The 22,255-nt window shown below is 48.4% G+C and overlaps 1 protein-coding gene across 4 annotated transcripts in view; it reads left to right on the forward strand.

The window, feature by feature from the left end:
- Positions 1-21,314, forward strand: part of MKNK1 (MAPK interacting serine/threonine kinase 1) — a 42,908-nt gene extending 21,594 nt beyond the window's left edge. For 3 of the 4 annotated variants that reach the window (XM_082675040.1, XM_082675041.1, XM_082675042.1), the window contains 10 exons: positions 554-651; positions 3,407-3,486; positions 5,057-5,130; positions 7,190-7,294; positions 10,628-10,683; positions 13,912-14,007; positions 16,128-16,322; positions 17,001-17,165; positions 18,615-18,658; positions 20,005-21,314. In XM_082675040.1, the coding sequence (XP_082531166.1) occupies positions 554-651; positions 3,407-3,486; positions 5,057-5,130; positions 7,190-7,294; positions 10,628-10,683; positions 13,912-14,007; positions 16,128-16,322; positions 17,001-17,165; positions 18,615-18,658; positions 20,005-20,281 (1,190 nt within the window). In that variant the 3' untranslated portion in view covers positions 20,282-21,314. The remainder of the gene's footprint in view (positions 1-553; positions 652-3,406; positions 3,487-5,056; positions 5,131-7,189; positions 7,295-10,627; positions 10,684-13,911; positions 14,008-16,127; positions 16,323-17,000; positions 17,166-18,614; positions 18,659-20,004) is intronic. The other variant, XM_082675043.1, reaches the window with a different exon arrangement.
- The last annotated feature ends 941 nt before the right edge of the window (positions 21,315-22,255 follow it).

A 22,255-nucleotide genomic window follows, 5' to 3' on the forward strand; every position in this document is an offset into this window, starting at 1 on the left:
TAGGAGGTGCTCAACAAATGAGTAAATGAATGAATGATGTCCACTCAAATCACATCCCTTCTGTGAGGATCCCCCAGACTCCCTCAACAGATTTAACCTTTCCCTTCCCCTGCTTTTTTTTACTATGTCTTGTCCCTCTGTGACAATAGAGTGCTGACCACTGCCTGGTTTATTCTGGGGTCACTTGTGTATGTGTCTGTCTTCCCCACTGGATCGTGACTCTCAAAGGGCAGGGACTATACTTTATTCCTCGCTGTGTCCCCATCGATGTCGTCTGGCACATAGTAGGTACTCGGGAAGCATGTGCCGAATTGAACCTCTTTCACTGACCTCATCTCTAAAATGAGGAACAAGATCCTTCAGTGATGTGGCCTGGTCGTTGTGAAGCCGAGTCCCAAGGCGGCTGGGAGCACTAGACTCTCGTCATTGAGCACTGCAGAGTCCTCGTGCGCCTGCGCTGTCAGACTGGGGAAGCCAAGTGACACAGCTCTTCTTTCCTTCTATGCAAAGGGGTGACTCATCTTGTTATTCTTCTCACCCATTTCACCTCTAGATACGTACAAACTGACCTCTGAGCTGCTTGGAGAGGGAGCCTATGCCAAAGTTCAAGGTGCCGTGAGCCTGCAGAGTGGCAAGGAGTATGCTGTCAAAGTGAGTGTCTCATCTGGATGCCAGGCTTTACTTTGCAGGTGGTCAGTCTTAGCTTGTCCTAAACCAGATAAATTTTATATTCTGCGATATAGTGGCTTAATAAGAACGGGAGCTCTGAAGCTGGATTCACTGGATTCACTGGTTTCTCTACTTACTTGCCGTGTAACATTGGGCAAGTTACTTAACCTCTTTGTCCTTCAGTTTCCTCATCTGTATAATGAGTGTAATAACAGAACCGATATAGTATATAGTATTGTCATGAGGATTAAATAAGTTAATATGTGTGAAGTGCTTAGAACAATGCCTCTAATGAATGAAGTTAGCTTCAGGGAGCAGACAGTCAGATTTGGAATTAGAGGGCCTATCTGAATCTCTCTTTTGACAAACTACTACTGTTTGACTTGGGGCAAGTCACTGAACCTCTTTCAGCCTCAGTTCCCACATCTCTAGAATGAAGGTAATAATACCTGCCCTTCCTGTCTCAGGGAGTAGTTATGAAGATGAAAACAAAAATGAACTGGTAGAAGTAGAAACATTTTATAAATTACAAGATGCCATACAAGTGACGTACAGCAACGTGGTGATGAGGACCGAGCGCTCAGCTTCGTGGCAGGAGAGGTGACTTCCAGCTGCACGACCGTGGAGTGGCTCACCGTATCCCTCTGTGCTTCCAGTTGCCGACTCTACATGGAAGAAGGGATGGATCTAGAGCAGTGGTTCTCAAAGTGTGGTCACTGCACCAGCAGTACCAGCATGGCCTAGGAACTCGTTAGAGATACAAATTATCTGGCCCTATCCCAGACCTCCTGAATCAGAAACTAGAGGTAGGCCCCAGCAACATTAATTTTAACAAGCTGTCTGGGTGATTCTGGTATCCAGCAAAGTGTTCAAATCATCTGCCAGAGCCACCAGGTCTAAGTGCCGCCTCATATGGGCAAACCCAGCCAAATTGGCTCCTGAAAGAAATGTTTCTTCTTTTAACCAACTGGTCATAGTCCTAGTCCCAGCTGGATTTATAAAGGAGAACACTTCTGCTAAGCCATGTCCCTTTTTGCTGGAGTGTTGCTTCATATGGTAACAAAAGCATTATCTCGATTCCTTGTTGGAAACAGGTCAGTATAAATTACAAGTAATTTTTTAAAAAAAATATGCCTAAGTGTGGTAAAAAACACAAATGTAAATTGATTTTCAAAGATGTGAATACATTTATGGATGACAGAACTATTTCTTCAAGGCTGCCCTTCCTTCATGCTCCATGGCATCTTTGGGCAAACACCAGACCTGGGCTTGGCAATTCTTTGGTTTCAGCAGTTCTGCCCATGTCTCATGTCTCTTCTGTTCTTTGAAAGCTCCCCAGACGTGGGCTACTTCTCCAGCCTGGCTCCACAGTACTTGGTTTTATTAGGACTTTCCCTACAGGCATCCAACTGATGAATCCTAGAGTCTCACGGTTGGAATGGAATTTCAAGGTAATCTGGTCCTCAGCCTCCCCTGTAACTCTTCACATAGTTTTCCATGTTTGGCACCCACCACCCCCATCTCTGGTAGCAGGAGCTCATTACCTCCTCAGAAAAGTATGCCATTGCTGAATAGTTGCCGGCGAGAAAGTTCTTCCTGACTTTGATCTGCTTGGTGAACAAATGAGCTGAATAGCTTCTGTGCCCCAGCACCTCACCTCTCTGACAGCTCAGAAAATGGGTTCAGTGGTCTACTAACAGACATGTACTTGTTTAGAAAATTACTTGATTGTGGATGTTTGTGCTGCTGCATATTGGAGAAGTGTGAAGTGTCCTTGACGGCAGTCTTGGAATGAAGGAACCAGATGTCTGTCCACTCCGCACATGGAACTATAAGGCAGAGCCAGCTCTGCAGAAGACTTGCCCACAGGCTCTACTAGCAACGGTTTGGGGCTCTGGATGGGTCTGTAGAGATGTGCACGGTCAGCCAGTCCCTGTGTAAACCACCTGCTCAGCTGTTGGCTCCCGCATTCCTTCAGTCAGTACTTGCCAGGCATCTCCATGTACAGGTGGGGAGGGGGAGCAGCCCACAGTATCGTAGGAGAGACAGAGCCTCTAGGTTCTGTGAGAAAAAGCTGTGTAGGATATAAGCAGGTATAGGATAGCAAGGGCTTTGGAGGCAGCTCTGGGCTTGAATTGCAGCCCTGCCACTTACCAGAGCTGTGGGCAAAATGTTTTACCTCTGCCTATCTTTCGGGATTGTAAGGATTAAGGATTAAGGATTAACTGAGATTATGTACCTAAATGACTTAATACGGTGCCTGCCAAAGGTAGATTCTCAGAAGAATTGCAGAGGTGGCATCTGAGCTGGGCCTTGGGGCTTTAGTTCCTCTTCACTGTATCCCTTATTCCCCTTGCTCTTCCTCCAGCACTAGAAGATCCTTTAGTAGAGCTTGTAAATTCTTATCCTTAAAGCAGACAGAGATGTTTTCAGGGTAGGAGTTTGGTAGAGCTGGTTCTTTGTCTTGCTGGCTGCCTCGGTCTCCCCTGGGCGGCTGGGGGTAGCAACCTCACAGGCTTCGATGGTGATGTACTTGGCCAGAGTCAAACAAGCCCAGGTGGGCTAGAAAGCCCTGGGGCCAGTCGGTTGCTTTGCTGACAGAGCCACAAGGCCTACTCCAGACTTGCGCTTGAAACTGGATTTGGGCTGAATTTGGCCTTGCGCTGTCCCAGAGGGCACCCGCTGAGGGGTGTTTTGACCAGGTGGGTGTATATGACAGATTTTATTTTTCACACAGATCATTGAAAAACATGCAGGACACAGTCGGAGTAGGGTATTTCGGGAGGTGGAGACGCTGTATCAGTGTCAAGGAAACAAGTGAGTATAGTGTTGGGTTACTTGCTGCTTCTCTGGGGGGATGCTTGGCTGCAGAAAAGGAAGTTATTCTTACCGTCTCCTGACCCCAGCAGTTAGCTCTCACTCTTTCCCCCAGAACTGTGTATAACTCCTTCCATGTTTCAGTGTTGAGAGAGAGAGAGAGAGAGAGAGAGAGGAAAAGCAGCAGCAGCAAAAGAAGCTGTCTTCTATTTAGGCTGAAATACTGTACATATCAGGAATTTATGCAAGTTAGAAGAGCAAGCAATCTGAATCAGTGGCTGCTTGGGGAAAAACGGGGTTTTATTTCTTTCAAGCGCCTGTGGAAAGCAGGCTGGCTGAGTGTTGCCTAGTAGAGATCTGTAGGGACCTGCTTTAGTTAATAGATGAGGATGATGAGAACTATTAAGACTATTTGCGCTTTCTGTTCCTAGCATATTTATATACGTGCAGCTGCTACTAAGGGTCCTGAAACCTTGTTTCACACTCGTTGCTTGATAACTGGGCCACGGTGGTGTCTAGCCCCGTCTTAGTCTACTCACCACCCTCTCCAAATGAATGGCTCTCCCACTGTGGCTTTAAATCAGGGTGACCTCTAAGACGCCGCTCCCGCCTCTCTCTCCCTCCATGGCAGGGTCAGCAGGGAGCCAGTGGCCAGTATTGATGGTTTTGTCATTAAGCTTGGAGTAAGGGGGCTGCTGTTGATTTAACTCCAGGCACTGCCTCTACAGTCTTCTTTCAAATTAGGCCATTTGGCCATCTTATTCGGACGCCCTTTTGCTAGTAAATGTCCGGTGTCTCCCAAAATGGTCAGCATTTTTTATGAGGAACAGATTTTTATTTTCAGCCCTGCAGCTTCTGAGTTCAGCATTACAGACTCTACTTGGTTTATTTCATTCTTTAAAAGAAAAAAAGCCCCCAACACCTCCAGTATCCAGGCTGGTGGCTTCCCTACTGAGTTACAAGACGACCTTGTTGGCAGAGCGCAGTAACGCTCAGGCAGGCAGAGAGTGCTCACCGGGGAAGGCCATAAGTGCTACAGTGGCCGGGAACGCAGCCGTTTCATTAAGTAGCGCTTAGCAGTTAGGGCCTAGCGGTGCCCACGTTAGGCCCCAAGTCTATTTGACAGATGTTTCCATTTTCTCCAGGCAATGTAAATACTGCCCCGTGATTTATGGGCAAGAGGGAGGGCAGGTAATTATTTGCTGCTTGCCTCCAGGACACACACCTACTATTCAGTGTTATTAGCCGCAATTGCTTCCAGTCGGCTGCAGATTTTATTCAGTTTAATGTGACTGGGACTTTTTTATAACTCTACCTAGTGGGTTTTAGGGTTGGGGTTTGACAGCACAGACTTGGTGAAAACACCAGAGACTAAACATTATGGAAAGATAAGGTGACCTGAATCTTGCTAACACCATTGGCTACTTCTCAAACATGGGGCTTTAATAAGCATTCTGATTTCAAGTTGATTTCTGCCCTGTTACAGGGCATTGGTTTTTGTTTTGTTTTGTTTTTTCATTGTGTATTTGTAAGTGGGCTTCAATATATAATACTGTTTTCCCTATTTAAGGAACATTTTGGAGCTGATTGAGTTCTTTGAAGACGACACAAGGTTTTACTTGGTCTTTGAGAAATTGCAAGGAGGTACTTACTGTTGAGTATGTGTTTGGACTTCTGATTAAGACCCAGGGCGGTGATCATCCATCATGAATCCCAGAGACTTCTAAAATGAGTCAAGCTAATAAAAAGGATGAAGGACTTAAAACTGCCCTTGATTTGGGAGAAGGGAGGCCGGAGGGAAGGATGTAATTAGCATTTTGCAGAACTCAGAATGTCACCTGTGTGGACTTCTATTGCCTTCTCATTATAATAGGACTCATATATAGATACATTTAGTCATCAATTTATCAATCCATTGTTTTGATACATTCACTATTTAATGAAGTTAATTATGGGGTGGGAGCTCTTGCATTCATTGTGAAGTCTAACAAGGCTCACCAGAAGGTACCATCCTTCAGATGGACAGATGCCATTCTCGACCATCAGCACTGTCACCCACACACATGATCATCGGAATATACATTTAAGTTGCTTTTCTGACATAGAGAAGCCCTTTCTCTCCCCATCACTCACCCAGCCCTAGGAAGCATTTGCAAGGTGAAGGTTAGGGAGGATGTCTGGAGCCTAGTCTAGTGGAGGGCTACACGGAGGGGTTTGGTGGTTAAGGGAGCTCCATCGCTTACTAGCTGTGTGACCTTGAGCAAGTCACGTAATCTTTCCCAACAGTATTCTCTATATCTGTAAATAAGGATAATGACAGCACCTACCTCCTTGGGACACTGTGCAGATTAAATGAGATAATTCATGTGAAATGCTTAGCTCAGTGCCCCATAGGCACTAAGGGTTCAATAAATGTCAGCTGTAACAATTGGGTATGCTGGGGGCTATCTTAGAAGTGTGTAGAGTATTACTCACCACTCTCCCTTTTAACAAATTTGAAAACGAGAGACTCACTACAGTAGAGCAAGCCTGAGACCTAGCCAATAGCCAGTTTTCTCAGAATGTTCCACAGCGTGTTGGGATCCTTTGATTCTTTAATCTGGCAAGTGGAAGATCTTTCATCCCCTCTCCATGACAAAAAACCAGAGATAATAAGTAAACATGTGCCATTTTTAGGATACAGAGATGACACCTTCTGCCCCAAAATGCTGGCTTCCAGTGGTGAGCACAGACCACATGGAGCCAAGCCATATGTTCGTGCCTGTGTCTACCCCGCCCCTCCCAACCACACCAGCACCATGAATTACCTATCTGAGATGCTTGATGCAGCCGGGGTCATCAGTAACTATATCACTTAGAGCGCAGCTCTACTGAGGGCAGACTCAGCGGGTAAAGAGAGTATGTGGTTGGCTCAGGAAAACCCATCCCCCCAGGAGTCAGACCATAGGTCCTGCTGAGGAGAAGTCTGCACAGGCTCCGAGACCTGACTTACTGGGCTTGGGTCCTGATGATGCCACCACTTCCTGGTGTATGATCTTGAGCAAGTTGCTTAACCTTTCTTGGCTTCAGGTTCCCCATCTATAGCTATGTAGTGGGGATAACTCTATTTTGTACATCTTGTACAATTGCAGTGAGGATAAGATAATCTGTTTAAAGAGTATCACATAGTGCTTTGTATATAGTTAACTACCCAGTAAATGTTAGCCATTGACAACAAAATAATAATAATAAATGGGAAAGTTCGGGGGGAAAGCCATTTTTTCCCCTTTACTAGACCTTTACATAACGCGTAAAGGTGTGGCTTTTCCATTTGAAGGCATGTGCTTTTGTTTGGACTGAGATCAGATGCAAGGGAGGAAAAGTTCCTCTAGAGAGGCCCCCAACCTCGTGTGGATTCACTTTTAGTTCTTTTCAATTTCAGAAGCCGAATCTGCCCCAGTGGCATTAATATTTTTTGGTCACTTAAATGGTATTCTCTCTCCCTTCTGTGCTTCTCATAGACAGATACAGAAGATAGGCTTCCAGTTCTGTTTGGTCCAGTTTTGTGCTGGTACCTGCTCTGTGCCAGGTACCACACTGCTGCTGGACATTTAGCGATGAATAAGCCTATGTCCCCACCCCAAACTTTTGAAAACTTGGCCTCTGAGAAGTTACACTTACTAGAGCCTGAAAAGGCATTCCTCTGTGTCCCTCTGCTCTCCAGGCTCCATCCTGACCCACATCCAGAAGCAGAAGCAATTCAACGAGCGAGAAGCCAGCCGAGTGGTGCAGGATGTCGCCGCAGCCCTTGACTTCCTGCACACCAAAGGTTAGCCAGGCCTTGGCCGTTGTGGGTGGATTGGGCTGGTTGCCTCTGAGGACCAAGGGAGAGGGGCAGGCCAGGTAGAGGGCTGGGCCAGGAGCTGGTACAGCTGGCAGGCCCACCCAGGAGGGTGAGGGGGCAGGCCAGGGTGGCTTCTAGATCTCTGATGTGAATGGTGGGTAGACGTGGAGCTATTAAGCAGGATAGGGATACAGGAGAAAGAGCAAGGAGTAAAAAACAATGAATTTCATGCTGAACAAGGCATGTCTGAGTGTGTGTATGTGAATGATCCTTTACTAATGAAGAATGCAAAACTCATGCATAATATGACCTAGACTCTAATATAAATATTTGGGTATTATTCAGTCTAGTCTTTTAAAATATATCACCTGTATCTCTCTTTTCAAAATTGGCATGGTAGTATACCTGTAGTTTTATATCTTGTTCACAATAAATGGGAAATGCATTTTTCTATTAACATGGTGAGTTTGAGGTATCTGTTGAACGTTGTGTAAATAGCAAGCTACTATTGTTTGAATTACACTTCAGTTTACAGTTCCTTAGCTAGAACTTTTGTAGTAAATTAAATATTTTTGCAAATTATATGTTTTTGCATTTCTTGAAATATGTTTGACTATTACATATGTTTTTAAAATTTGCCTAACAGCAGTGCCATGGCAAAAATGAATTCTGGCTTCACCTTTTTACCAGCTGTGTGCTCTCTCAGTAACAATGCCTACCTCCTAGAGCTATGGTGAGAATTAAGAGAGATAATAATGACATCATCAACAGTAGCTAATACTTACGTAGCCCTTGTTATGTGCCAGGCACTAGCCTGGGCCTTTTGTATATATTGATTCACTTACATAATTGTGTGTCTCTTGTGTATGTGTTGTATACTTATAACATATACATATATAGGTGGAGCATAGTGCCCGGCACATAGTAGTTCTTCAGTAACATTTCTTCCACCCTCCTCCCCCACAAGGCAGAAGGCATTTTTACTCCGCATACTGATTCCCTTAAAATTACACACTCTGCCTGGTGGGCGTGGGGGTGGAGCACATGCTCTGAGACTTAGTTCTGCTCCCTTCACTTCCATGGACGTTGGCCAGCCTCATTGGTTGTGAGCGCTCAGGTCCACTTGCAGGCATGCTGCTCCCTCATACCACTATGTGCCAGTGATACCGTGCAGGCTGGTGAGACCTGTGCCGGAGGGGAGGTTCACCAGTCCACCTCGCTTCCTCCCGTGGCTGAGGAGAGTGCTCCGTGCTGACGCTGCCCATGTTGGGGGCCTGACTTGCACATGGGATGAAAATTCCTAGAAGGGGGTGTCTGTACTTTGCACAGCATGATGAATAGCAGTAGTTCTGTTTCTGAAAGCTGGGATGCTTGTACGTAACACCTGCCTGACAGAGATTTACAACTGCTCCCCAAGCTGCCTCTGTAGATTGCAAAACTGGGTCACACTTTTTATAAGATCCATACCTTGGAGGGGGGTAAAGGCAGGTTTTTGTGTGTGTTTTTTTGTGTTTGTTTTTTTTTTTTTTTTTACCAGAATGCACTACAGGGAACAGAGGCTGGTGGTGTCTTAGGAGTTCTGAAGTGCTAGTTAACATCTAGCTGGCCAGCTGCCCATGTGACTAGAAGTTGGAGGGGATGAAAAACGATTTGCAGCTGAACTTGGCTGTTTTCTAAATAACTTTATGCTGGAAAGATGAATTGGGCTAGAATGGGTCAGCCTGAAACAAGTTCCATATTTTAAATACTGGACATACTGCAGCTCAACCTCTGGGAAATGAACCGGAGCAGTTCGATGGCCGGTGTGCTCACCGAGGAGGCCCACTATTACGGCCTGGCTCTCAGTTCGCAGGCCAGGGGACAACGGGGCCATCGACACCTATTTGGAGAGTAAGGCTCCACGTGTGGTTCATGATCCTTTTGTGGGAGCATTTGCTGTAATGGAAAATATCTTTCACTTTTAACGCGGCAAGCTGCAGCCCAGCTCAATTTGTGCAGCCTGGACGTAGTCGCTCTGGGTTCTCATTCAGTTAGGTGACTGATGAAGTTACTTAGGCTGCTGGAGCTCAGGTTCTTCTTCCCTAGTGAAGTGCCCCCTGCTGGGGATCTAGAGGGCTGCTGAGAAGTTGATCAGCAAGGGAGTTGTAGTGAAGCAGAGTCTGCTTTTCCCCATTATTCCACGAATCCTTTGCTGCTTCCCAGTACTTCCAAGCAGTAGCTATTTGGCTTTTGCTTGACTTTACAGCCCTCTATCTCTGCGCCGTACACTCTGCAGGAGGAAAAAGGAATGGGAGGTTTCTGTGTCCACCACTAGAACACCATGGCCATGAGTTGGTTCTTTGTCTCTGTCTTTGGTTAAAGGGGTTTGCCCCCAGGTGCCTTCTTGGCCAGTTCAGCAACTTTTAATGCCTCACAGGGTAGGCTGTAAATCCGCAGTCTTCTTCAAGGAGGTCTGACCAAAATACAGGAGAGGTTTCTCTTAAGAACAGCACCCTCGGGCCAAAGCTGTCCTTGCTGAGCTTCTGGCAGGACTGTCTTGGACATGCAGAGCAGGTGAGAAGGGAACCAGACAAGCTTTGGGAGACTTGTTAACTAATGCTTGATCCTCTGAACATTCAGGGAGTCCCACTGAAGGAATCATTTTTTTTTTTGAATCGGCCACACAAGAAGAAATGAGGTAGAGCAGTCCCAGCCCCCTGAGATGCTCTTAAACAAGGCACTAATTATTTCTTCATTGCTGTTCCAAGCATCGCTGTTTGCAGGGCTCTTTGCTCTGCTTCATATTAGGCTGCTTATTCTGGGTTGTCAGTGCGGTGCTGAGAGGTAGGCTGACTGGGATTCATTTAGCCCTTCTTATCCCTGACTGACTTCTAAAGCTTTCGCTTCAAAAGAACTTGCAGAATCAACTGTGCTTTTGGTTTGCGTCTCTGGCTACTTCTGCCTCCTGCAGCTAGTTGATTTTTTACATCTTTTTTTTTTTTTTTTTTTTTTTTGCGGTACGCGGGCCTCTCACTGTTGTGGCCTCTCCCGTTGCGGAGCACAGGCTCCGGACATGCAGGCTCAGCGGCCATGGCTCACGGGCCCAGCCACTCCACGGCATGTGGGATCTTACCGGACCGGGGCACGAACCCGTGTCCCCTGCATCGGCAGGCGGACTCTCAACCACTGCGCCACCAGGGAAGCCCTAGTTGATTTTTTAATGTACCATAATTGGGAATTAATTTGCGAACAACAGCATTTGGAAAAAATTAATTGTGTGTGGAATGTTTGATACTCAAGTGCATATGTTAACCATTTCTTTGCTCTTTGTCATTTCAGGCATTGCTCACCGCGATCTGAAGCCAGAAAATATATTGTGTGAATCTCCAGAAAAGGTACTTAGGGCCTGATTTGGGATGTCACAGTTCATACTGACTCAGGGAAGCCACCCTTACTTTCAGTGTAAATCATTAGCAGCTCTCTCGGCCGCAGGTACCAAGTTGAACTGATTATTATAGGCACATGAGAATATTATACCTAACGTGTAGTGTTTCTACATTCCCAAGTAGGGCTAATCCTTGGCCCTTCGGTGCTCTTTATCAGCAGATTGGCTTAAGCCTGAGTGTTTGTAAAATGTATGAGACCTGCACAAAATGAATGTTTTCTAATCCAATGCACCTACCTTTAGAGCAGTAGATGTGAGTCAGACAGCACCTCCATCTTACATCAAGCAAATCTCTGCCTGTAAATGATGTTTATGTTATGGTATATATGCCTGCCGGTGTCCACCACTAGAAGTGATAATTAGGAAGCAAGTTCTTGAAAAGGGTTTCTGCTTCCATTTTTATTTCCAAAGATGCCCATTAAAAAGAAGACATTTATACTTGGTGTTGAACAAATGCAGCCTATTTTAATCTTTATCTTAATCTATTAGTAAATAGAAGTGTTTGCATCTTCATAGCATGTATGAATTTGACAAAGTCTTTGTTTGTTAGGAGGGACTTAGGCCCAGGTGGTTTTGATGGCCCACATTCCTAGCTGTGTGTGTATACATGTGCATATGCATGACACACGTGTCTTGGTCTGGATTAGGGGAGAACTCATAAATAAGGAGTGGCTGTGAGGGAACATGTGAGTCAGCCTGCTACTTACAATGCTTTTGTGGGGAATAGAAATGTATTCGCTCAAATAAATCTTGTGACTTCCTGTCAGTGGCTCTGGCATAAAACTTTATAATTTGTCATGATTATCATTATGGTTATTATTAATAATTATGTTTAACATTTCTTGAGCACTTAACATTGTACCAGGCACTTACACTTGTTTTATCTAGTATTTATAAAATCTCATGAGGTAGACACTATTATTATATTCATTTCATGGGGATAAGGAAACTGAAGCTTAGGTAGATTTAGAAACTTGCCCAAAGTCACTCAGCTGTTAAGTAGTAGAGATTAAAACTAAGGTAGTCTGACCCCAGACTCCACTGGTGCTCTGAACTACTCTGTCATAGTGCCTCTGGTTTATAGTGTACTTTCATGTCCTTTGTTTCATTTGATCTTCATGACACAGGTTTGTTGCCCCTTTTTATGGCTGACGTTAAAATTAAGAGAGACTGAGTATAAAAAGACATTATCAAGAAAGTGAAAAAACAACCCATAGAATGGGAGAAAATATTTGCAAATCATATGTCTGATAAGGATTTAATATCCAAAATATATAAAGAACTTCTAAAACTCAATGTCAAAGAGACAATTTAAAAATGGGCAAAGGGCTTGAAAAGACATTTCTCCAAAGAAGGTATACAAATGGCCAGCAAGAACATGAAAAGGGGCTTCCCTGGTGGCGCAGTGGTTGAGAGTCCGCCTGCCGATGCAGGGGACGTGGGTTCATGCCCCGGTCTGGGAGGATCCCACATGCTGCGGAACGGCTGGGCCCATGAGCCATGGCCGCTGAGCCTGCGCGTCCAGAGCCTGTGCTCCACAGTGAGAGAGGCCACAACAGTGAGAGGCCCGCGTACCCCCCAAAAAAAAAAAAAAAAGAACATGAAAAGATGCTCAACATCCTTAGTCATCAGGGAAATGCAAATCAAAACCACAGTGAGATACCATGTCACACCTACTGGGATAGTTACAATACAGAAAATAGAAAATAAAAGGAGTTGATGAGGACGTGGGGAAATGGGGTCTCTTCCCCATCGCTGGTGGGAATATAAAACAGTTCAGCCACTGTGGAAGACAGTTTGGCAGCTCCTCAAAAAGCTAAGCATAGCATTACCATAGCACTCAGCAATTCCACACCTGTGTATATACCCAAAAGAGTTGAAGACAGAGACTTGAACATCAATGTTCATAGCAGCACTAGTCATAATAGCCAAAGCCGGAAACAGCCCAAGTGTCCATCAGCAGATGAATGGCTGAGCAAAATGTGGTATATCTATATAATGGAATACTGTTCAGCCGTAAAACAGAATGAAGTTCTGACGCGTGCTACCACATGGATGAACCTTGAAGCCAGTATGCTAAATGAAATAAAAGGACAAATTTTGTGTGATTCCACTTATGTGAAATATCTGGAATAGGCAAATTCATAGAGACGAAAAGTAGATTAAATGTTACTGGGGCTGGAGAGAGGGGAAATGGGGAGTTATTGCTTAATGGGTAGAGTTTCTGTTTGATGTGATGTGACAGTTTTGGAAACATACTGGTAGTGGTTGCCCAACAGCATGAATGTAATAATGCTACTGAATTGTACACTTGAAAATGGTTAAAATGGCATGTTTCTGTTATATATATTTTAACCACAGTGAAAAAGAGAAGCTAAGTGAAAAAGAAAAGAAGAAAGCTAGAATGTAAGGCAGAGAAAAGGGAGGGAGGAAAGAAAGAGAGGTGGGAGCTGCAGTAGGTAAATGGCAAATGGGGCCTAGCACTTTTGACTGGCTGCTGTGCTATTCCACCACGCAGGCCATTCTCATGCACTCACACAGCGCCTCCCACTTGACTCCAGAGATGACTCATGCTCTCTGCAGTCTCAGGTGCAGCATCTAGTCCCAGTGGACTGGGCTGCTATGTTGATGCTGCCTAGAGTGACCGACCATCCCAGTTTGCTCGGGCCTAAGGGATTTCCTGGAATGCAGGACTTCCGGTGCTTAAACCCAACAAAACCCCAAGTAAGCAAAGGCAGGTTGGTCACCCTAAGCCACCTGAGGTGGTCAAGGGTTTTATGCAAAACTCCTTTGCCCTGCAGTGAGTGAGCTACAAGGAGTCTTTCAGGAATACGTGCTAACTTCTCTAACTTCTGAGTTGCAACCTACATTGTTGGTGAGAGTTCCATAGGTTTGCTCCCTGTCTTATACGAAGTTCACAACCACAGTCTGACCCCGTGTAGTGCACACATTTTCTCCTAGTCGGGAAATAAGGAAAGAGCATGGAGAAGAGGACACCTTAGGACAAATCCTCAGGTGATTTCTAGTTCACTCAAGAAGAGGAAACATGACTGCCAGGTAAAGCTGGGCTTCAGCGTGGCAGCCACACTGTGGCAGTATATACCCACATAGACACGCGGTCTCCTCACGCCCCTTGGCTGCTCCTGTTTGTAACGTTGCTTCCTGCTTTCCGTTTCAGGTGTCTCCGGTGAAAATCTGTGACTTTGACTTGGGCAGTGGGGTGAAACTGAACAACTCCTGCACCCCCATAACCACACCAGAGCTGACCACTCCAGTATGTATGGCTGGGCACCTGTGCCCTCTCCTTCTGAGCTCCTGTCCCTAATGCTCTGGAGACCACAACAGAGGGCTAAGGAAGGGAAACCAAGTGTATCTGCTGCTGCCTGAGTTGTTGTTTGGCCTCACTTCCTATCTTAACAACCACCCCCATCCCCCACCCCTCCCCTGCTTAGGTGCTAGTGGAACTGACATTAGAGCTTTCAGTTTGGGGTGGGTCCACTGCTAATGAGGAGACTAATTATATCCATAAGAACAGGCTGAGCCCTGACTCCTGACCCAGGTGCAGACAGACACTACTCTCAGGCCCACTCTTGCATATGAGCATGTGGACAGCTCCCATTCCCATGGCGGAGTCGGGGCATGTCCACCTTATGGTGAAGGTTAGGGAGCGTGGCCTCTGTGGTAAGAACTGAGAGGTCTTCGCACGTAAGGGCCTGGCTGAGTTATCCTGTTGCTTCTCTTACTTCCCATTTCCTGCCCAGATGGTGCTGCTGGGAGCTATTTCTTACTAAGACATCTCTTGTACATACTGGATATACTGTAATTATTATAATTCTTTTGAGATTTGCACACTTCAAAAGTGAGTTTTCCTTTTTTTTTTGGCTGCATTGGGCCTTTGTTGCTGTGCGCAGGCTGTCTCAAGTTGCGACAAGCAGGGGGCTACTCTTCGTTGCAGCACGCGGGCTCAGTAGTTGCAGCACGCAGGCTCAGCAGTGGCGGCGCACGAGCTTAGTTGCTCTGCGGCATGTGGGATCTTACCGGACCAGGGCTCAAACCCGTGTCCCCTGCATTGGCAGGCGGATTCTTAACCACTGCTCCACCACGGAAGTCCTTAATAATCTTTTTTTAAGACGTTTTAAAATATGCCCATGTCTCATTCTAAGCAACATTATTAGAGATGTCTCTGTATTAGCTTCTACTACACTGAACTACCTTATTCTCAAAGGCATTAACTCTGATTGCCAATAACAAAGAAAATGTCCTTTCTCCACTCACCATCTTCCCGTCAAATTAGTTGTGTATGTTGCGAGGCTGTGGGGAGGGTTGCCTCCTGGTGAGCCTGAAATAATGAAGAGGGAAGCAAAAAGAGTTTGTTTTGTTTTTATCAGCAGTCTTCTATGCAAGTATGGGAGGAAGGACTCCTGGATTCTTGACCTGGGTTTGCCACTGATGTGCTTGAACAAATCCCTGTCCCATTCTAGTCCTTGGTTTTCCCATCCATAAATGGGAGAAGTGAGGAGATCAGCTTTGTTCTAAGAGCTCTCCTAGCTTTGATGGTCTCTTAATTCTAGATTCTTATTCTTCCATGCTCAAAGCTAGCAGGGAAGCTTGGCAGGACTTCACTTTAAGAAATCCTTGCCGGGCTTCCCTGGTGGCGCAGTGGTTAAGAATCCACCTGCCGGTGCAGGGGACACAGGTTTGATCCCTGTTCCGGGAAGATCCCACTTGCCACAGAGCAACTAAGCCCATGTGCCACAACTACTGAGCCTGCGCTCTAGAGCCCGTGAGCCACAACTACTGAAGCCCGCATGCCTAGAGCCCATGCTCCGCAAGAAGAGAAGCCACCGCAATGAGAAGCCCGCGCACCGCAACCAAGAGTAGCCCCCGCTCGCTGCAACTAGAGAAAGCCCGTGCGCAACAACAAAGACCCAACGCAGCCAAAAATAAATAAATAAATTTATAAAAAGAAAAAGAAAGAAAGAAATCCTTGCTTTATGGAATTGGATCTCTTCCCGAGAGCTGTGCTCCTGGTACGTTGAAGTATCTGCTCATTGAGTGACTGTTTACAGAGAGCCAGGGCAGGGAGAGATTCCTGGAGCTTCTTGACCAAGGGTCTCTGCCTACTGGAGAAGGACCTGAGAAGATAAGAAGGTGACCTGGAACTAACTGGTCCTGTGGATTGTGGGGAATGACAGGACTCAGTTTACAAATGTCCACTGGCCCAGCTTTTCTAAGTGCCTGGGTGGCACCAGTCAAGCTCTCTGGCCAACTTTGTCGACAGTTTCTTACTCTGCAACTCCATCCTCTTGCTCAAGTCCCATTACGGTCCCCTCCCTGTGACTAAGCCTCTCTCTTCTCTGCCATTTCCCCATCTCCACCTCTGGCCCTGCCCAGTGTGGCTCTGCAGAATATATGGCCCCTGAGGTGGTAGAAGTCTTCACGGATAAGGCCACTTTTTACGACAAGCGCTGTGACCTGTGGAGCCTGGGTGTGGTCCTCTACATCATGCTGAGTGGCTACCCGCCCTTTGTGGGTCACTGCGGAGCCGACTGTGGCTGGGACCGGGGAGAGGTCTGCACAGTGTGCCAGGTGAGCACAGGGCCTGCTGGGAGGTCAGGTGGCTGGGGGAGGCCAAGCAGGACTGGGCTTGGTGATTGTGCCTGATCTGGAATGGGGTGTATCGTGCCCTTCCCTCTCAGTCCAAGAGCAGCCACCAGGTGAGATGGAGATCATCAGGCCCTCAGTCCAGAGAGGAGTTCAGGGGAGGATTGTTAGAGAATATCATTCCTGAGCTGAGTGAGTCTCAAAGGAGGAGTCTGGCCCCCTCCAGGAGGGGAAGAGAGGCAAGAAATGCAAGTAGAAGGAACAGCGCGAGCAAAGATAGGAGGTTTGAAACAGTGGTGTATGTTGAGGGAGGAAGAGGAAGGATAAGGATTCTGGTGGCGGGAGATGAGCCCGGTCATCTGGATGGAGGGCCCTGGATGAAAGGCCGAGGAATTGGGCATTGTTCTCTAGTTGACATTCCTCACTCGTCACCCACCTGGCCCTCCAAGTAGCATTGCCATCCCACCCACCCAGGGCGTTCTGTGTGGTTGGATGATTTAGGGGAGGGTGGGGGTTGGGGAAGGGGCCCTAGTCTGGGAAATACCCAGGCCACTAGCCGCAGGTGCAGCTGAGGTTGACTGGACCCACATGATCAGACCATGACAGGCACACTCTGCCCATCCCCTGGCCAGTGTGGCCTCAGTAGGAATTTTCCTTACCTAGAACAAGCTGTTTGAGAGCATCCAGGAAGGCAAGTATGAGTTTCCTGACAAGGACTGGGCTCATATCTCCAACGAGGCCAAAGACCTCATCTCCAAGCTCCTGGTTCGAGACGTGAAACAGAGACTGAGTGCCGCCCAAGTTCTGCAGCACCCGTGGGTGCAGGGGGTGAGTGACTGGTTGGGGGGGTGGGGGCGTCCACCTCTTCAGGGCTGCAGCAAGGCATGAGGAAGCTCTCACACCCCCGTGGCTGATCTCAGCTGGAGGGAGCCGGATGGCAGCATCAACCCCTGTGCACGTAGAACTGAACTGACCCCTGGCCTAACCCCACACCGAGTGCCTTACAGATATCACTGACTGGGCTCTAACCTTGGCCACAGACTAAGCCCCAGGCAGCGCATGCCCCTCTGGAATGGAAAAGGCCTCTGGGAGATTCTCCATGTGCGTCCCACTATTGGCAGAGGCACCCAGCAGAGGGAGCAGCCTGGATGGTAGCACCATCCCCTTATACAGAAATTTCCTTAGCTGAGAGCGCGCAGAAACAAGGCCTTTCCACCCTGCTTGCTGTGCGGCTGCATTGGGGGCTCATAGGTTCCTCTTGTGCTGCTGGGGTCTGGCTGCAGCTTTCCTGAAAGGCAAAGGCTGGTGTTTTCCCCAAAGGAAAGCTCCAAGTCTTCACTAGAAAACATTTTTAACCATCCTCCTCAGTTAATCATGATACCAGACCTCTGTCCCTCCAAAGGGTCTGCCAAACCTCCTGTGATTTACTGTGTCTTCTTGGTTTGCCAGTCCCTAGCCAGCCTCAGGGGAAGGAAGCAAGCGTTGCCAGCCCCAGTTACAGGTGGGAACCCCATCCATGGGTCTCCAAGTGGCTGATTCCCAACCACCCAAGAGCTGCTGCAGCCACCCAAGTGTTGCACCACTGAGCACTTACCACATGCCAGACACTGGCAGTAGTGGGAGGAGCGAGACCCAAGCTCTATCTTCATGTTCTGATGGGGAGAGGGAACCAAGGGAATAAATGATAGGATAGTACGACAGAAGTGTTATCAAAAGTGTTCAGGGGCTTCCCTGGTGGCGCAGTGGTTGAGAGTCCGCCTGCCGATGCAGGGGACACAGGTTCGTGCCCTGGTCCGGGAAGATCCCACATGCCGCAGAGCGGCTGGGCCTGTGAGCCATGGCCACTGAGCCTGCGCATCTGGAGCCTGTGCTCCGCAATGGGAGAGGCCACAGCAGTGAGAGGCCTGCGTACCGCAAAAAAAAAAAAAAAGTGTTCAGGGCACCAAAGGACAAGGACCCACCTCTGCTTGGGACAGGGGTTAGGGGGCAGCAAGGAAGGGGGACTGTCTCATGGGAGAAGTGACCCTGGAGCTGGGTCTCGGAGGGTGATTAGGACTTTGCCAGGTAAAGAGAGGGCTCTCCATGCAGAGGCAGCTGGGTTGGGGTCTGTACCTTGCTTTCTGTCTCCTTGGAAGGTCTGACCCTGCAGGCATGCATGGGCAAGTCCCTGTGCTGGGCCCGAGCCTCTAGTAACCTGCCCACTCCCCTGGCTTGGGTGGGGGCAGCTCTTGAAAGAGGGAGCAGCGCTTACCCACACATCTGTCCTTCCCGTTCTAGCAAGCTCCAGAAAGGGGACTCCCCACGCCGCAAGTCCTCCAGAGGTAAATGCTCCTGCTGCACTCCACGCCCTTGCTCATTTGGCTTTGACTTTCCCCTCGCGCTCTCAGCCACACTGGGGCCCATCCCCCCGTGGGGGACGGGGAGTCCATCTCTAGGCTCAGGTATCCTCTTCGTGAATGGGCTCCTGGCCTCCCTCTCCTTGCTCCTCTTCCTTGTCTCCCTCTACACTAGGTCTGGCTCCCTCTCTTCTCTTCTTCCACCTGGATGGCTTCCCCTGCCCCAGCAGCTTTAAGATCCCGCCTTAGGCTGTTTGCAGGAGAAAAACCTGTTTTGTGGATCCACATGAACCCTAACTGGAAATCACTGTTTACAGCCCGAAGCAAGGTTTCCTTCTACTGCTGCGGGTTGGTGAAAGTAGCAGGAACCTGGGGCCTTGTAAGGCAGAGGGACCAAGTGTCATATACACTACTAGACAGACAATAATAATGGCCACTGTATAGGAAATACTTAACCACCCGCCAGGGATCGTACTAAGGGCTTTACATATATTGAATCTCATAAGCTTTACGACACATTTAAAAAAGGGGCGCTCCTATTGCCCCATTTTATAGATGAGAAAACTGAGGAATAGATAAATCAAGTTAACTTAAGGCTACACAGTAGCCTAGGGAGTGGGACTTTGAACGCAGATGTGTTTGACTCTAGTGCCTTTTAACACTAGATCATGTTCCCAGTGAGCACTCCCTCTTCCCCAAGGACCAGGGCTAAATAAAGCCTCATGGGAATCCCTCTGGGAACCAACCTCCTGGCCAGTTTCCGGGAGTTAAACAGGGAGGTATTACACCTTTATAGTCACAGTTCATTTGAGCCCAGCTTGGGTTCCTCCCTGATTCTTTAGAGCTGCATCCAGATGCCTTGAGCCTCCAAACCTTAGATCCACCTTAGAAAACTGATTCAGCAAACCCAGAGTGCCCGTTACATGCTAGCCCTGAGCTGGGTTCTAGGGACACAGACGTAAAGGCACAGCCCCTGCTCTTGGAGCCCCCTGTCCTGACGGGGGAGAGGGATGTACGTGGGTGAGTTTCAAGTGCGTGACCCTTCCTCTGGTAGAGCGTGTACAGGGCTCAGAAGAGGGGGCTCTGGATGGAAGGCGGCATTTGTCCCAACTCTTAAGTCCAGAGACTGTCCTTGAGGCTCAAAGCCTTTCCAGCCCCAGTGAAGTCAGATTCCAAACCCATGCAAGAACTTCAGAGAGCAACCTGTGCCAGCTCAGAAAAATCCAGTGGGAGCATAGAACCGCGGCAACTGGTGCGGGTGTCGAGGAGCTAGCTGGCGGACCCCACTGAGCCCTGCCTCCCTCTCTTCTCTGCTCCCCCCATCCCTGCAGAAATAGCAGCACAATGGACCTGACGCTCTTTGCGGCTGAGGCCATCGCCCTTAACCGCCAGCTGTCTCAGCACGAGGAGAATGAACTGGCGAAGGAGTCGGAGGCGCTGGCCGAGGGCCTCTGCTCCGTGAAGCTTTCCCCTCCCTCCAAGTCACGCCTGGCCCGCCGGAGGGCGCTGACCCAGGCAGGCCGCAGTGGAGACACGCAACCGAGCCCGACACCCACAGAGCTCTGTCCCACTCCGGGCCCCAGGCCTGGCCCCTCTGGAAACCTGTGAGGGGCCTGCTCTGCGGCTCCATCCAGGCCTTTTCATCCACAAAGGCTCTCGTCCTCCTTTCCCCAGAGTCCTCAAGGAAAAAGCTTTTTCCTAAGGGGTTGTCTTTGAAAGGGAAAACTATCACTTGTCACTTTGCATAATTGCCTGCAGCAGGGACATCTCTTTACTGGGCTCCTGCCCACCTGCTCACCCGCCTGCGGATCGAGGATCCAGCCCAGCCCGCTCTCACCGGCTGGGGCTGTGGCCTTCAGGGAGCCAGCCTTGAGAAGCGTCAGTTGACAGAGGCTCTTCCCTCTCCCTGCACTGTCACCCCCCTCTGGCGGTCCTTCCACCTTCCTCTGTCCTCCGGACGTCCTCCCCCGTGGCTGAGGGAAGCCATCCCCTCGATTCAGGGAAGGGCAGGGAGCCTTCTGCATTCAGGAAGCCAGATCCGTCTTCCAGTCGATAGCTCAGAGAAGCACATAATCTTTCTTTGCCATGACCAAAATGTGTCCGTCATTTATCATCCTCTGCCTTGTTTGGGATTGCTGCTGAAGTCAGTATTATTTCGTGTTTTACAATATTTGGCATTTTTTCTAACCGTGCTCTTCCGACAAAGATGAGACTTTAAACTCCCACTGTGAGCCCGTGGACTTTCCAGAGCTCTTAGGGTTCATTCTTCTCTCCTGAATTTCCATGCATTTGGAAGGTTTTAATGAGCTATTTCCTATTACTCTAACTGGTTTTAAGCTGTTCAGATGATGAGTGACTTAGAGACCAGTGTGTCTGCTGCTACCTTCCTCGAGCCTGGTGTGGAGGGCAGCGCAGGTCTGGGGCACTGAGGAGCTCTGTGCCTGAGGTGGAGCCAGTCCGGAGCCTGCCCAGCCACCCTGGTCTGAGCCGTGTGGTGCCTTCTGCTGGGGAGCTGATAGCTGAGCATCAGCGGAGCTGCTTAGTTATCTAAGAAAATCGATTTGCATATGTCAGATGTTTTTGCAACACAAGGATGCTATTATGCATTGTGCTTATTTTAATAAAACTGTTTTAAATTCTAGTGCCTTCCTGGTGGTCCTTTCTTCACCTGCAACCCTGAGGAGGAGACAGGCCTTCTAGAGAGGGGCTGGGTCCTGCCAAGGGGGGGGTGCCCGTTGTCAAGACCTCTGAATATAGCACAAGGTGAAGGAGAGATCATTGCTTCTCTTTTTTCAGTGAGGAAATGAAATTCATCAAACATTTGTCAATCTCCTTTTCTGTGCTAGGACCCAGAGATAAGTGGGAAACAGCCTCTGTCTTTTAGGATCTCCCTATCCAGTGGAAGAGGCCGTGTCAGCAACCATCACACAAGCTGGCTTCAAAAAGCACTTTAACAGGCGTGCCCTGTACCCAGCCCAGCCCACCCACCCAAGTGGAGCAGAGTCCCGTCTGTCTGAAGCAGCACTAAGCCTTTCTTGAGGCTCCATCGTGTGCCTGGGACTGTGCTTGTCCTGCCAGAGTTAGTAACAAAGAAAAATGGCGCCTCGATCCACAGTCCTCACGATCTTCAAGCAGAAGGCTTGTGTGCGCATTGCCTTAGTAATCCTCAGAACCAGACTCAGAGGACTGTATGGGGAGGGCCTTTAGAAATTCCCAAGGAGGTGGCAGAGGGAGGTCTGAGTGTCAGGGCAGAAGACTGGGCACTGCTGCCAGCTTTGCTCCCTGGGGGAGCAGAGAGCCGAGGTGGGGTGCGGGGCTCTTCCCTGTGGGGACAGGTCATGGGCCAGGCTGCCAGGTGTTCTGCACCGTGAATCCTCCATGTCAACGAGGACATACTTTTTGTTGATGGTCCTTCCTTTGCAGGAGCCCGTACCATCCTCACGTCCCCTCTTCATCTACCCGGTGTGGGATGGGCTGGATAAATTGGCCTGCAGAATCTGAGCCTTTTGACCCAGTCTCCTTGTCCCTGGAGACTGGGAAGCAGGGTGTGACTTTTGTCTCTGGACTCCAGCCCCACCCTGG

Source organism: Grampus griseus, assembly GCF_964374135.1.
Source record: "Grampus griseus genome assembly, chromosome: 1".
NCBI classification, from domain to species: Eukaryota; Metazoa; Chordata; class Mammalia; order Artiodactyla; family Delphinidae; genus Grampus; species Grampus griseus.